The 15676-nt window shown below is 46.4% G+C and overlaps 6 protein-coding genes across 6 annotated transcripts; 3 read left to right on the top strand and 3 right to left on the bottom strand.

Moving 5' to 3' along the window:
* Positions 1-594: 594 nt before the first annotated feature.
* On the bottom strand, positions 595-1644 carry DFJ58DRAFT_746398 (uncharacterized protein; the record flags this gene model as incomplete). Its single annotated transcript, XM_041387461.1, has 3 exons — positions 1448-1644; positions 899-1415; positions 595-664 (listed from the first exon to the last, which is right to left on the bottom strand). The coding sequence occupies exons 1-3, from the start codon at positions 1608-1610 to the stop codon at positions 595-597; spliced, it is 750 nt and encodes a 249-aa protein (XP_041242748.1). The 5' UTR covers positions 1611-1644.
* A 280-nt stretch (positions 1645-1924) lies between these two features.
* DFJ58DRAFT_793333 (uncharacterized protein) lies at positions 1925-3259 on the bottom strand. The gene is made up of 5 exons (XM_041390400.1): positions 2990-3259; positions 2732-2814; positions 2508-2679; positions 2423-2466; positions 1925-2381 (listed from the first exon to the last, which is right to left on the bottom strand). The coding sequence occupies exons 1-5, from the start codon at positions 3182-3184 to the stop codon at positions 2027-2029; spliced, it is 849 nt and encodes a 282-aa protein (XP_041242749.1). The 5' UTR covers positions 3185-3259; the 3' UTR covers positions 1925-2026.
* A 1831-nt stretch (positions 3260-5090) lies between these two features.
* DFJ58DRAFT_729156 (uncharacterized protein) lies at positions 5091-5457 on the top strand (the record flags this gene model as incomplete). Its single annotated transcript, XM_041385706.1, has 3 exons — positions 5091-5106; positions 5164-5289; positions 5342-5457. 3 exons carry the CDS (start codon positions 5091-5093, stop codon positions 5455-5457), a joined length of 258 nt encoding a protein of 85 aa, XP_041242750.1.
* Positions 5458-6507: 1050 nt separating this feature from the next.
* On the top strand, positions 6508-6869 carry DFJ58DRAFT_729157 (uncharacterized protein; the record flags this gene model as incomplete). The annotated part of the gene is made up of 3 exons (XM_041385707.1): positions 6508-6523; positions 6581-6706; positions 6763-6869. The coding sequence occupies 3 exons, from the start codon at positions 6508-6510 to the stop codon at positions 6867-6869; spliced, it is 249 nt and encodes an 82-aa protein (XP_041242751.1).
* A 5308-nt stretch (positions 6870-12177) lies between these two features.
* On the bottom strand, positions 12178-13313 carry DFJ58DRAFT_716771 (uncharacterized protein; the record flags this gene model as incomplete). Its single annotated transcript, XM_041384262.1, has 5 exons — positions 12178-12366; positions 12460-12565; positions 12607-12713; positions 13105-13127; positions 13154-13313. The coding sequence occupies 5 exons, from the start codon at positions 13311-13313 to the stop codon at positions 12178-12180; spliced, it is 585 nt and encodes a 194-aa protein (XP_041242752.1).
* Positions 13314-13751: 438 nt separating this feature from the next.
* On the top strand, positions 13752-15655 carry DFJ58DRAFT_793355 (uncharacterized protein; the record flags this gene model as incomplete). Its single annotated transcript, XM_041390401.1, has 10 exons — positions 13752-13769; positions 13928-14011; positions 14069-14120; positions 14192-14389; positions 14449-14640; positions 14788-14859; positions 14892-14923; positions 14971-15000; positions 15036-15108; positions 15163-15655. 10 exons carry the CDS (start codon positions 13752-13754, stop codon positions 15294-15296), a joined length of 885 nt encoding a protein of 294 aa, XP_041242753.1. The 3' UTR covers positions 15297-15655.
* Between the last annotated feature and the right edge of the window lie 21 nt (positions 15656-15676).

Genomic DNA, 15676 nt, shown 5'->3' on the forward strand with positions numbered 1-15676 from the left:
TCTGTCAAATCCTGTACTTATATCTCCCTCCCTCCCTCCCTCATTATAGCTGGAGTTATGGCACTTGTATAGTAGGCACAGTCTCGGCCTCGTTGTTTTTCGGGGTCCAAATTTCACTGGGGGCTCCTTGTACTCACAACGGGGTCCCCGAATTGCTGGCTATATCCTCGCAGTCTGCGTTTCATCGAGACCTAAGCGAGGACAATTAGCTACAGGTTCGAAAACCAGACGTCCTTGGCAACTTTTTATTTTTATTTTTATTTTTTAATCAGATTTATTGTCCTTTTAGGGTCGAAGACCCTATGCTGGACACAACCCTTTTCGCGAGGGGCTTGCTCCCGCTTGTCTATCGTATGTATGTATGTATATCTTTCTCCAACATTGCTAACGCTGGGGTCATAGTATCTTGTGGGTACAGGAACTGTTAAAATAACGTTAGCTACACGGGAATCTTGAAATGAAAAGGATATACTATCATTCCCGGTTATATGCAAAACTTTCAGTAAATCTTTTGTAACTCCTCAACCACATCACATTTTCTTTTGAAAATTTGCCCCATCATGTATTCGTATCTCCTCTACATAGATCTGATTTTTACTGATTTTTAGGATAATGTGGTGTGGTGTCGGAGCAAACCCGATAAAACTCAGGGTCCACCTCTAATCTGCAAAAGTATGGTCACGTCTTGTCACGCCTCGGCACAGTAGCGGCACAGGTGACTTTCACTCTCCGAGCGCAGGCTTGAAACTTTGAACTTCTTGAAGCGTTGTGGATCGCGAAAGGCTCGAAAATGGTGGATACGGCAAATCATTGAGTACCATGGTTCATCTACTACTGACTATGATTGTAGTACTGGTGTTGCTGATAGCCTTCTGGATAAAATTGATGCCCTGCATACCTGTGCTGAGTCTGCACCATATCACCAACTCGGAAATCTGCGCTACTGCGACTCGCCGGTGCAAAGTGAGGGTGCGAAATATGTTGAGGCTGAGGTGCAGGATGCTGCATTGGATAATGTAGGGGTGCATACCCAGGTGGGGGAAATTCGTTTCTCGACATCGAGGGTTGAGGTGCAGGCTGAGGTTGGTATCCGAACGGCTCGCGAACTGGATTTGATGGGGGAATCGCGTCCTGCGGTAATTCCGCAGTGTTATCACCGTTATCGAGACGGCGCCTGCGAGAACGGGTAGGGTTGAATAAACCCTCATACCGTGGATTTGTCTTGAGGTCAGTGTTGCCGTCAAAGTGCTGGAGAATCCGCTGGAACACCTCAGCCTTGAGTCCAGTCTCAGGTAACCGCAAGGCTGCGGCTAAGTCGCGTAGCTCCTCCAGCTTCTTGGTCTTGATTGTGCCGGTGAATGCAGCTTGAGAACGCTCCTGTTCTGCTCGCCGATCTCGCTTTGGAATTTGTGGGCCTTTAAATGAGGTTTCGTAAGGTTCTGTGCACGTCGACGAAGGGTATGGTATGGCACGTTGAACTGGCCAGCTGCAGCTGAGAGGTTTTTAGCCCTCTTCTCTCTAACAGCTTGGATAGCAGCTTTGATGTTGGCCTCGCGAATGGCATCTTTTTCGGCTTTTGTCTGGGCTGCTTGCCTGCGGTGTGGTGCCATTGGAGAGAATGATGCGACTCTGTGAGACTTGACTGCTGCAGAGGATAGATGCCGGATGTGCCGAGGAGGAGATTGAATTACTTACGCATCTCCCCTGTCTGGTGTCACGTTTTTGTACTCGTCGTTGATTCTACCACTGTAGCACCTCAACACAAGAGAGTAACCTTTATCGAGTTGGTGTTCTTACATCCCTATAAGGTGTTCATTATGCCCCGGGTAAAATTTTGCGAATACCTTGGCAGGATCTTTGGGATCTGGGTGATTTGTGTTGGACCAAGGTTGCAAATTATCACTATTTCATCTCTCGCAGCTGCAACATCCAAGAAATTTTTATTCTACTTGTACAAAACATCATTTCTAGGTACTCTGCATACACCTGAATTTTTTCGACACCAGTTGAGCACGATGTTGAAGTGTTATAAAGTTTTGCATATCAGCAACCGTGTACATATTACCGGGAATGATAGTATTACCCCATCCGCAACCAGAGTTAAATCGTTTGAGAAGATGTCTATGGGATCATCCCCACGCACCCAAACCTTGAACCAAACCGATGATATCGAGCACCATACATGGTTCTCTACAATGACCGATGCGTTCAAGGCCGGGTGGCAGCCTGCCATGGAAACGAAGTCTTCTGCTGCACGTTTCGACGGCTCCCGTAATAGACTACGTGCCGTATCTGAGTCACTATTTGGCGAACGATAGGGTTGGTTTTCGAAAATTACAATGGCGATTGCCAGTGATAAGGAAGGATTTTCGATGATGCGTCTTGTAACTTTTCTGCCAAGGTGTCGTAATGCTGCGAGAACGCCGTCTCTGCAAGGCCGTAGGTGATAACCTTAGCGCCGCCGACCTGAGGGCGCAGGTTTGAAGGGAAATTCGCATGTCGGGAACAAGTGAATCCGATGCATGTATATTAGTCATAACGTTTGCATTGATTGCTTGACGGTCAAAGGGAATGCTCTGCAGGAAACACGTGAGTGCTGTATGCAGAGCAACCAGAGGAGCTTCGTGTACTGCCGAAGGCATTTCGATGATCAGAGTGTCGTCGTTGAAGTACGTCAATCTGCGGTATTGGGGTAAGAACTGACGTGACAGAACAACTTTTTAAAACCCACCTTGGTTTTAAACCGAAATTACAAGTCTCGTCGATGAAACGCTCTAATTCTTCGTACTCGACCCGCCGAATCCCAGAAAACTCCTGAGAAGTGATGATGATCAATACTATGCCATACAAGTACATCGGGCGCCTACCTCATATCGTGGTGTCGATCTTGGTTCATGATAAAACGAAGGGCCTTTTGGCATACACGTTGGCCTTAAGGACGAGAAAGTAGAGTCGGGTTACGCAATGCGATAAGCTTGATCGGTACCACATACCTGAGGGCGAAATCCCCGGATTCCCCGCTACAAACTTGACGAAAACTATCGAGGAGATGATTCAACTGATCAGGGGCAATCATATTCTTCTTTTTTCTAGGTTGAGAGTTGGCGGTAGTGGGTCGAGCTGCAGAAGCACCCTTAAGCACCGGAGCTGGAACTAGAATCGAGTCTTTAAGTGCAGTAGCCATGATGAATCGAGTATGAGATCTGAAGGGTCAGGATGCGATGTTTTTAAACAAACAGGAGAGCCTCCGCTACTTACCACTAATATGCTTAGCTAATAGGGTCACTGTCAACGACCGTCACGGTGGAACTATGAGATCATCGATGATCGACGACGATATAGCTGGGTTCAACTTCCCACGGCTACAGTGTTTGATCGAGGACGAGGTTGACATTAACCTCCGAGGAAACCATCCGTATGAGCGAATCTTTAAGGCGTGTTGATAGAAAAAAAGAACTGTCATATAGCAAGTTTCGAACCTGCACAGTTAAAGAGAAACAGATTTTGATTCTGTTGCGATCACTAACCACTTGACTAAGATCAGTTAGAGGAACCTGCAACGAAACCATCCATGAGCGAATGTCAAGATGTGTTCCGAGAGACAAAACTGGTCGCCGGCAGGTTTCAACCTGCGCAGTCCAGGAGAAACAGATTTCGGTTCCGTTGTGGTAATCACTTTGGCCAGGACGCGAGATGAAGCTCCGAAGAATTGTCCACAAGTGAATGTCAAGGCCTAGGTTTGATAAGACATCTGTCAGCAGGTTTTGAATCCGCACCACCCAAGAATTCTAATATGTTCTGGTGCCAGTTGGCTACAACTACTTAAGATAGACCTTGAAGGATCCATCCATGAGTAAATGTTCAAGGCGTGGCAAAAGAGTGTTGAGCAGGTTTTGAAAGTTTGAAGCTGCAATAGATTTCTGTCCAGTCACGCTTATCACTTGGCTAAGGCTGGTGAAGATGGACGTCCGCAGTACGAGTCGAAGAACATCATGCAACAGTAGAATCACATAGAATTAGCAGTCATTTGCCAATGCAAAAGACCAGTTGAGTCGATGAACACAGAACATAGGCGAGTCGAGGACTGGCGCCAGCTAAAAGTTATTAACTCTCACGGGGTCAACTGGGAACGTACAGCCACACAATTATGCCTTGTAAGGTAACAATTCATTCCATCCACCACCGGTGCACAGTGCACCACTGTTATACACCCACACACGCCCTCGAACTTCGGATTTTACTGCTTACTACGCCCAGAAACGATACCTTGTAAGCAGCCTTTCATAGCCTAGCAATCAGGCTACCGGAAGGCATTGGCAGGTGGGTACGATTAGATACTAGTGGCACCACCGTCACGTGTTTCAGATTCTTGCATTTTTCCCTTATCGCTTTGCCAGTGGCCCAGACGTGATATATTGACAATTTGACATCCCTCAGTTGGTCAAATATCAGTGTCACGTTGCCTCACTTAATAACATGATACGAAAGCGCTTCATGCGTGATATATCTTTATACACCTGCCATTTGCCTCCATTAGTTCAATCCACCTGCGGAATGGCAATCGGTAATTAATATTTTGCGAGTCACCGTTGCAACCTTCCACCCTCTTCCATCACATGGCCTTCCAAGAATCCTTGATATGGAAAGCGCAGTCAGTGAGTGAAACTTGTTATTAACTATACAGCTTGGCAGGTTGGCTTGTATTCTAGCGGCAGTATTAATGTACGGAATCCCGAAGGCGCAAAAAGCCAACATTGGGCAGCGTCTACTTTAAGTTATGGTGTCAAGCAGTCTTCTAGATCCGTCGTTTTTTCACCCTGATTTGATCGGCAGTATCGAGCGCTACGTCTTGTTGTTCCTCCACCTCCCCAACCGTCCACGCCGGAACCGGGGAAATGTATGTATAGTTCATCAAGCCGAGGCTGTAATGCAAGCAAGGATAACTGGCAGCCAGACGAATTTGGTCATTGGCAAGGATATTGCGACTTCATTCTCCATATATAAAGGAAGAGACATGATACAGCTCATTATCCGGCAAGTCCTACACATTTTCTACCATCTACAACACTCGTACTCAAATTCTATCAGCGATGTCTGGCGATGACCGTACGTCCTCTGCATGGTTGTTCAACATGCAGGATGTGTCCGCTCATTGACCTCCAGACCCCCGTCAGAGGTTGAACAATGAATTACAGAAGATTTATGGTCCCTCTACAAAAGACCATATCAAGTGGGATATCAATTCGCGAGGCCCTGCCAATGCTTCAACATGGCATGCGAGAGTCTACAGTATGGTTGACCTCTAGTCAAAGATGTGTACCCTAATCAATACGTCATACAGTTAATGATATGGAATACGGCTACGGTGAATCCAACAATAAAAGTGGGGCTCAAGACAAGGCTGCGGCCAAGGCATATGATTCCCTGATGCTTGAAAAGTCCTCTTCAGACATATAGCTACTTCTATTACTCATTCAGTTTCGTTATCATACAGTCGTAATATGGTACTTAGTGCACCTGTCGTGAGTTAATAGATATAGATCCCCTTTCTTCCGTGATACGTTTTTGGCCCGTCGCGCTTCGACGTGCTCTTTTGTGTCAGTAGCCGGTGGTGAGTAGAGGAGACTATCATGCCACTTACATAACTTCCACGTCACTACGAGTTTCGACAAGTCGCTTCATATATCAATTTTATAATAAACATTCCAACGGTGAACTATCGGAATAGTAAACCGGAACATTTAGGGGTAAAGCTATGGCTGGCAAGGTGGCACGTGATGTGACACGCACCGTGTCACCGAACTGTCACAATGGCTTGCCTCATATAGACAGACTGGTCACGAGTCTAGACCGTCTCTATATCGCTCTGCCAGACTTGAATCTTGATATATTGACATCCCTCAGCTGTTCAAATATCAGTATCACGTTGCATCACTTAATACATGATATCAAAGCGCTTCATGCGTGATATATCTTTCTACACCTGCCATTAGCCTCCATTAACTCAATCCACCTGCGGATTGGCAATCGGTAATTAATATTTTGCGAATCACCGTTGCAACCTTCCACCACATGGCTTTCCAAGAACCCTTGATAGGGAAAGCGCGGCCAGTGCGTGAAACTTGTTTTTATCTATACAGCTTGGCAGGTTGGCTTGTTTTCTAACGGCAATGTACGGAATCCCGAAGCCGCAAAAAGCCAACATTGGGCAGCGTCTGCTTATAGTGCCAAACAGTCTTCCAGAACCGTCGTCTTTTCACTCTGATTTGATCGGAAATATCGAGCGCTACGTCTTGCTGACACTTCATTTCCTCCACCTCCCCAACCGTCCACACCGGAACCGGGGAAATGTATGCATAGCTCATCAAGCAGGCGCTGCAAACGCAAGCAAGGATATTGCGATCTCATTCTCCAGATATCAAGGAAGAAACATGATACAGCTCATTATCCGGCAAGTCCTACACATTTTATACCATCTACAACACTCGTACCCAAATTCTATCAGCGATGTCTGGCGATGACCGTACGTCCTCTACTTAGTTGTTCAATATGCAGGATGTGTCCGCTCATTGACCTCCAGACCCCCGTCAGAGGTTGAACAACGAATTACAGAAGATTTATGGTCCCTCTGCACAAGACCATGTCAGGTGGGAGGTCTATTCGCAAGGCCCTCCCAACAATTTAATATGGGATGCGACCGTCTATAGTACGGTTGATTTCTAGGGAGTCAAAGATGTGTACACTAACCGATACGCCATACAGTTGACGATATGAATTACGGCCATGCTGCATCCCCCACCAGAGGTGGTGCTCAAGACGAGGCTGCGGGCCAGGCATATGACTTCCTGAGACGTGAAAGGGCCCGATGAGTTGCGGCAATCAAGCATGATGATTCCGATACACGTGTGCTATCAAATTTTCATCCTCTTCAGACATCTAGCTATTTCTATTACTCATACGGTTTTGTTATCATACAGTCGTAGTATAGCGCTGTCCATACTAGAAGTGTATCTGTTGTGAGTTAATAGATATAGATCCCGTTTCTTCCATACATTTTTGGCTCGTTGTGCTTCGACGTGCCCCTTTGTGCCTGGTGGTGAGTAGAGAAGACCATGATGCGGTGTGGGGTCTACCACACGTCCCGAGCACTGTACTTGTGCTTCCACTTAACTTCCACCTCACTATGAGTCTCGATAAATCGCTTCATATATCAATTTTATAATAGACATTCCAACTATCGGAATGGCCCATCAGTAGACCGGAGCATTTAGGGGTAATTACTGATTAGGCTATGGTTGGCCTGACAGGAAGGCACGTGATGCTACGCGTACCGTGTCACTGAACTGTCACGAGTAAACCTTAGAGGAGAAGCTACGTGTCTCTGTACTAGTCTGATCCATCCAATACTTCGACTCTAAGGATAGCGTAAGTACTAGTTGGTGTTATACAGGTACACCAAATCTTTTATCCCATTTCTGCTACCTGCAATATTCTTCCTCTATCTCAACCGCTCTCCTGTTTCGCATATCTTCTAGCTCAGAGACGCCCGATCCACCTCACAACTTACCTGCCACATACTAAAAATAATGCTCCTCTCAGGCCAACTTGATCTAGCTTATTATTATCTAGGCCGGCAGTCAAATGGAAGCCCGCGTCAAGCGGGAGTCCCGTAGGTGAGCGGGTTTTGATAAGTGCCTCAAATATACCGATCGTCTCAAAATTGCAACACCAGAAGTGTAGCACCATTCATATATCTACGCGAGGGAAATGTTGGCAGGGCCGGGAATCTTTGAACACCGAATCATAACATAACCTGCCAGGCGTCTGTCGTTGCCTTGAGGAATTCTCTCGTCTACTATTGGAAACATGACTCGCACCCAAATTCCAGGGGTAATGTGTAGCAATCTTAATGACCGTATGTCTTCCACTCATTTTTTTAACGTGCAGGATGTACTTCCTCGTTAACCTCCAGACCCTCGCACGAGGTTGAAGAACGCCGCTACTGAGTCACGAATTGCATGATTTATGGTCCCGCTGTACTAGCACGTTTGATTGCCAGAGGTCAAAAATACGCATACTAACCAATACCACCGTGTACAGCTGACAGTCTGAATCACGCTTCGGCCCTCACCAGAAGTGTTACCCAGGACATGGCTGTGCAACGGGTTTATAATCGTTTGAGACAAGGAAGATCTACCCCATCAATAAATAGAAATCAAAGCTGTGCATACCACGTAATACCGTACAAGATGTGTAATTGCTGCCATCCCCACAAACACATGACAGATTTGTGTTGGACTTGCGAGTTACAATGCATGGCGGCCGAGCATGCAGCGAGGTTTTATACATACTCCTACCAACCATGTTAGATGTGTATCACACAGTAGACCCCGATGTTCGATATGTGCTACTAGTACGGTTGTTGTGACAATTGTGCGGTGGTCTTGTGTGGGTAATGAACTCATACACATACTCCTACTGGCCTTGTTACCCCTATTGTACGGTAATTGTAGGCTCCGTTTGACCACGATAATGGGCACATCAAATTGCACTGCTGCAGCTCAGTACACTCGCTATAGCCAATGAGCACAGAAGTGAAGTAAGTAGATATATAGATATGCGAGGGACAAGTACTGGATATAACAGCGACAAGGCGAAGGGCATGACGTGAACCGGCGGAGATAAGAGAAAATGAGAAAATGAAAGCCACACTATACAAAATATTGCGAAACGGCGTTGATGCAGAAGGCTATTAACAGTTAGAACACGAATGAGATATATAAAAAACTTATAGAGTTGAGTGCGCGCGGAGGATGATGCTAGCCGCTTTGATCACATGTCATGATCACATATGGAGTATTTGCAAAAAAATTGACGTTGGGTTTTGAAACCCGAGGCTTCTAATGATTACTAATTTTAAACACCTCATTTCATCCACCACCACCAGAATATTAATTAAGATATGTACCCACACACGCCCACGAACTTCAGATAATGCGTACTACGCGTAAAAACTGATACTTTGTCAGTACCCTTTGATAACAGAATAGCGATCAGGCTACCAGAAAACATTAATAGTCAGGCAGGCACGATTAAGTACTACCACCATGTTTTAGACTCTCGCTCTGCCAGACTTGATATCATTTGACATCCCTCAGTTGTTCAAACGTTCAAATACAAATATGTCATGTTGCCTCGCTTATCAAGGCGCTTCGTGCGTGATGCATTTGTCTACATCTGCCATTAGCTCAATCCACCTGCGGATTGGCAATCGGTAGTTGATAAATTGCGAGAAACCGTTGCAACCTTCCACCACATGGCCTTCCAAGAACCCTTGATAGGGAAAGCGCAGCAAGTGCGTGACTCGGAAACTTGCTTTGATATATCATACAGCTTGGCAGGTTGGACGGTATTCTAGCGCCAATATACGGAATCACGAATGCGCAAAAAGCAACCATTGGGCAGCGTCTGTCTGTGATGCCAAGCAGTCTTCCAGATCGGTCACTTTTTCCCCTGAATATGACCGAGCGTGCGTTTTCATTTTCTCCACCTCCACAACCGTCGTCGCCGGAATCGGGGAGATGTATGAGGCCGCAATGTCCTTGCCAATAATCAAATTCGTCTGGCCGCCCTTGCTTTCGTTTACAGTCACGGCTTGACGAGGTGTGCATACTCTGCATATATAAAGGGGGAGACAGACATGATGTAGCTCATTATCCGGCAAGTCCTACATATTTTCTGTCATCTACAACACTCGTACCCAAATTCCAAGCAGCGATGTCTGACAATTCCCGTACGTCCCCCACTCATTTTTTCGACATGCAGGATGTTCCCTGAGCCATTGACTTCCAGACCCCCGCACGAAGTTGAACAACGAATTGCAGAAGAGGTATGGTCCCTCTGCACTTGAGCATGTCACGTGGGAGGTCTATTCGCAAGGCCCTCCCAACGCTTTAACATGGAATGCGACTGTCTACAGTAAGGTTGATTTCTAAGGTGTCAAAGATGTGTACGCTAACCAATACGTCATGCAGTTGATGATATCAATCATGGTTGCGCTGAAGCCCGCACTAGAGGTGGTGCTCAAGACCAAGCTGCGGAAATGGCATATAATCACCTGAAAAGTGAAAGGTCCCGGTGATGAAGCATGGCTACTCCAATACACATACGCCATCATTTTTATTCCTCTTCAGAGATCTAGCTACTTCTACTACTCATACAGTCGTACAGCATCGTCTATACTAGAAGTGCACCCGTTGTGAGCTAATAGATATAGATCCCCTTTCTTCCATGATATGTTGATGGTCCGTTGTGCTTCGACGTGCTCCTCTGTGTTAGTAGCCCAGAGTACGAACATAAATGCGGTGGTGAGTACTACAGGAGACTATCATGATGTGGCGTGGCGTCTACTACACGTCCCGGCCGAGCATTGGTGTTTATGCTTCCACTTAACTTCTACTTCCCTTCGAGTCTCAACAAATCGCATAATATAACGATTATATATATATGAGACATTCCAACGGTGAACTATCGGAATGACTCATCAGTAGACCGAAGCAGACCGGTAAGGTTATAGTTGGCCTGACAGGAAGGCACGTGATGCGTCGCGTGCATGTCACGGTGTAGCAGCAGACGAGAAGCTACTTCAAGTTGTCCCGCTATAAGTCTGATCAATCTGATGCTCCAAATCCAAGGATAACTCACTAATTGGTGTTACACATGTACACCACGTCTCTTAACCCATCTCCGCTACCGATATTTCCACCCTTATTGCGACGCCCCGCGATTCCGAAGTTCGAAGACACCCGATCCACCTCACAACCTACCGCATACTCAAAACCATGCGCCCCTCGAGCCCGCTTGTTCTAACTTATCGACATCTAGGCCTGCAGCTAAATGGAAGCTTGCACCAAGCCGGAGTCCCATGTGTGATTTGCTTGCGGGGTGAGTAGCCTAAGGTTATGATAGTGCCTCGAAGGCAGATGACACAGTAATACCTTCCAAACCTTGCAGGGAGGAAGATTATCCTAGACTCGACAGAGCCAATGATTAACGGCGGATACATACGGACGACCGTGACGCACCATACATTATTCGCACATCGCGAAGCCCAACTTGAACTTGAAGAGCACGTACTGAATCGTCTCGAGATTGCAACATCAAAATTGCAGCACGATTCGTATGTGGTGTGTGGGAAATATTGACAGGACCGGGCATGTGCATGAACACCGAATCGCACTGACCTGGCGCCTGTCGTGATCGTTGCCTTGAGGAATCCTCTCGTCTAGTTTCCACTGGAAATACTCGTACCCCAAATTCCAGCAGCGATGTCTGACAATGACCGTATGTCTTCCACTCATCTGTTCGACGTGCAGGATGTGTCCACTCATTGACCTCCAGACCCCCGTACGAGGTTGAACAACGAATTTCAGAAGAGGTACGGTCCCTCTGCACCTGAACATGTCAAGTGGGAGGTCTATTCACAAGGCCCTCCCAATGCCACAATGTGGTATGCGACTATCTACAGTGCGTTCGCTTGCTAGAGGAGTCGAGGATGCAGATGCTAACATACTATAAGTTGACGATGTAAATTACGGCCACGCTTCTGCCCCCCACCAGAAGTGCTGCTCAGGACGCGGCTGCACAACAGGCTTATGAAACATTGAAAGGATAAAGATCTACCCGGCGAGGGGACTTACGGACTACCTCAATCAAGCTTAAAGCGTGTCGACTTCAGTACATACATGCCTTCATTTTCGACATCTCCAATGTACTTGGTTCTATTCCTCATACATACATTTTTGCAGCCATTATGCAGTTGTAACACGGCGCTGCAATCCGTGCGAGTAATGCACTGTCGATCGATAGACCGTTTACTTCGACTGCGGGTCAGTAGCGCTAACCAGTGCGATCACTACGGTGATGATGATGCGGCATAAGGGCTATCACACACAAGTATTAAATATTGATGACCTTGACTCAGCTGGCAATCTGATGTGACAATTTATCATAAACTGTAACCATCCATTGAAATGGCAATGTGCAAAAGTGGACGAGTAGCATATACAGATCCCGACAGTCGCACTATATTATTGGTTGTATATAAGAAACGAATGCCCTACGGTAAGCACGATCTGACTCCGAACACAACAATGAAAAGAGGACGATATCCCCACGTCAGTTGGCCATCCATTGACGATCTTTTCTTCGTGATCGAACCGTCGCCCTGCGCTCGCTCTCCTTGGCACGACGCTCCTGCTCTTTGAGATCTATGAACATGTTGCCAACATCAATGAATTTGATTGTTGGGCGTCCAGGACGTTCGACAATATTTCGTCTTTGTCTTGTTCTCAGAGGTAGCAGCGGCTGATTTTGTCGCGGCATCCAAAACGCCTGGCATGATTGGGTCCTAGTAGATAAATTAGTTCACTTGTACATCGAAAGAAATAATCAACAAACCTTGCCCTCGGGCACAGTCTCCCAAAACATCCGCTGGTACCTTTGTCGCGCCCAGTCGAAGCCACCGGCTTCTTCGTCTTCTCGATCGGCCTCCACTGCGTCGTATCTATCGCTATGTATTTTAGCCCCCTGCTGGTGGTATCGTACTGTACGGGCACAGGCTTCGACTCATCAAGGGTGGTAAAAATTCTGGTTTGAGGCACGCCAAGGATACTTTCCATGCCTTGCACAAAACCTGTCTGTATGGGTTTACCCTGCAAGTGTGTGAGCGTTAATGTCACAAGAGGAGCAAACATATAGGTTCAGATAGGGTCGAAATGTGGAACCAGTGCCAGACGATGTAAGGCGTTTGAATTGCACGAATAATAATGTATTTTCAAGGCAAGGGAAATAGTGCTCACATCCTGCACGTCATAATAGAATTTTCGGTGGGGAATCAGTCAACAATTCCACATTGTGAGCAGTTGCAATTTACCTAAGAAAAGTATAAGATTAGTCAGTATATTTGAATATTAAGCGGCCAGTAGAAGGAAGATGCAGATCAGTAAGGTGCGTAGATTTAACCATGTATGTGTCTATAAGACTAATCGAATTCACGTTGCTCATCACGTTCTTGAGAAAGGAAAGAAAATAACGAGTTCTCACCTTTTTCCACGATTCTTCTAAACCTTTCAATCGTAGAATGCATCGATACGTTTGATACTGAGGTGGTGTCTGGCAGCCAGAGCACGCACCGAATTAGCCTCGGGATCAGCCATATAAGCAAAATAGATTTGAGTGCGTAAAGCATCCGAGACAGGTGGAGGGGGACGGAATGATTCGTTAAGAGGAAAAGGATGAAAAGTAGTGAGCATAATCATCATTGTGGTACTATCCTGAGCATACCGTTCCAGGGCTGAGCCAATTTCGTGGGGCGGGATCACGGTACTTGCGACCGGCACCTGCTATCCAAGTTCTCATATGAAGGAGTTTGTGGGGTTTCGGCATCGTTTGGTAGATTGAGGCCCTCTAGGATAGCTTCCCCAGGGCATCATCTTCCTCGTCTGCCTCAAAAAATTCATCCTTTCTTGCGACGAAAGACTGGAAAGAATGTTCTACGTGGACATCTGTGAGCAGATGGTAAACGCAAGGTGCGCTGAGATGTATGAAGCTGATATACGCAAACGAGTGAACATTTGGGCGCAGAACGCGCAAAATTTGAGGCATTTCTGGTCGGCATCACGTGAAACACTCTAGGGCAGGCCTCTGATAGTGATGTGCAGCCTGCTTGATGGGCATTATTGAAGATGACCATGACATTCACCAACGATGTATTGCTATGGAAATAACAACGAGCTATTAGCTTTACTGAAGGGATATTTCTGCATTGATTCCTCCACTTCACCTTAAATTTCCTGTTTCAATATTCATTTACTGAGGTACACACTTTTCTTTTACACCAGGTTTTGCTCGCTCCCGCACCCTGGAGCAGTATCCACCCTCCGGGAGATACCAGCGATCATTTTGGAAGTGGTCAATTGAACACCTGGAACGAATGGACAAAGACGAAGAGGTCAAGCTACGCTACAGTCCCACGCGCAAGGCAACTCATTCACAATTACACATAAAGGACGGCGAGATCGACACACGAATTTATGACCGTTATTTGTCCCTTATGTCGGGTTCGACGTAGGTTTATTTGCCATGAGAAGGTACTTCTAATCATCTCCATTTTGTGTCCCTCACTGCACAGCGATCCTAGTGGTCCCCCCACCGGACTCGTACATGACATATTACTGGAAGCCTTTAAGTTCACTTGGTTGTACCGATCGAAGCAGCCACGAAACCATCACACTACTCGAGTCTCGTACCACCATCGAGAGCGGAACGACAGGGCTTAGGACCTGGTGTGCAAGTTTCGTCCTTGCCAGTTATCTCATTGCGAATGCCGGTACGGTAGACACACCGTGCCATTCCTTGACTGGCCTTCATATTTCTTCATGCAACCAGAGACGATTCGTGATCAAACGGTCTTCGAGCTTGGTTGTGGGTCCGGTTTTCTTGGAATTATTGTGGCGACAATACAACAGAAATTTAACGAGCGTCATGAATCACATCGTCAGCCATTGCCTGCAGTACTGTTGACTGATGTAAATGCCGGAGTGCTTTCAAGGTGTCGCGACAATGTCCAACTTCGTTGCAGTGAGTTATCCCAGTTAACGTTCATCCTTGTAGCTCTTCGGGTAAATCAAATTGATGTGCTCTGCCTTGTACCCTTTCAGTCTCATTTTGTATTCTGTCTCGTTTGTCTCGATCAACTCAGACCGTGTTTGCTTTACTGTCGCGTAGATCAGTCATCAAATCACCCAAATATCACCTTCTCCACTCTTGACTGGTTCGATGCCCTTTCCCTGCCATGCAGTGAGAGCATGATGACAGCATTCTATCCAAAGCGAGCGTGGGCGTTGTGATTGGTGCTGATATAGTAAGGCTCAAAATTTGCCGCTTCGTGGTTGTCACTAATCTAGCCAGGTATTTGATCCGATTCTGGTCCCACCTCTGGTCGCCAACATTGCCGCCTTGCACTTTCCTTCGAGAGTGCTCGAATGGCAGTGGTGGCGTTAACAGTCAGAAATGAGCAAACGCTTGCGTATTTTGTGACAGAGGCTGGTGAGCAGTCCTCGACCTTTGTCGTGCGGTGAATATAATATTCAAGTCACCTAGTAAAAGAACTTTGTGTGGAGGAAGTTCCGCACGCTTTCACCTCAGCTACATACTTTGATCTGGATACCGCTGGAGTGGATGCCGGTCTTGATGTGAAGATATTCAAATTCACACTCCACAATTCGGCGTCATAATTAAATGCGCGTTGTATTTCACAGTTGTTTCTACTCAAGAGTTACTCTCGGATAACACTCATTCGACCTTCACTCGCACAGCTAGTCACACAATGTAACGAAGTAGTCTCCTAGGCCACCTAGTGAATTGGCCGGCGACAGACCGACGGCTTTATCACGTCTTAACCCTGATCTCGCTCATTCTCCATCAATTTCGATTGTTCAACTGCATAACATTTTCAAATGACTGATTGTTGTAAATTGGGTTATACATTGAGAGTTTGAGACAGACTTGAGCTAGGTATTTCAAAGTGGCCAAGTGATCTGGAGTAGTGACCAATATGTAGTATGCAGACGTGCAACCAATTACCACTCGCGAGAAGATCGACCTAAGGCAGTGA

This window comes from Suillus subalutaceus (assembly GCF_016647625.1).
Source record: "Suillus subalutaceus strain FC151 chromosome Unknown DFJ58scaffold_69, whole genome shotgun sequence".
Taxonomy (NCBI): Eukaryota; Fungi; Basidiomycota; class Agaricomycetes; order Boletales; family Suillaceae; genus Suillus; species Suillus subalutaceus.

Excerpts from the sequence above, each read along its gene's own strand:
- DFJ58DRAFT_793333 (XM_041390400.1), bottom strand. The coding sequence starts at position 3,184 with ATGGCTACTGCACTTAAAGACTCGATTCTAGTTCCAGCTCCGGTGCTT. Across the intron at positions 2,467-2,507 it reads TACATGCATCGGATTCACTT|GTCGGCGGCGCTAAGGTTAT; the intron begins GTTCCCGACATG and ends CTGCGCCCTCAG. Across the intron at positions 2,382-2,422 it reads TACGGCCTTGCAGAGACGGC|ACGCATCATCGAAAATCCTT; the intron begins GTTCTCGCAGCA and ends AAAAGTTACAAG.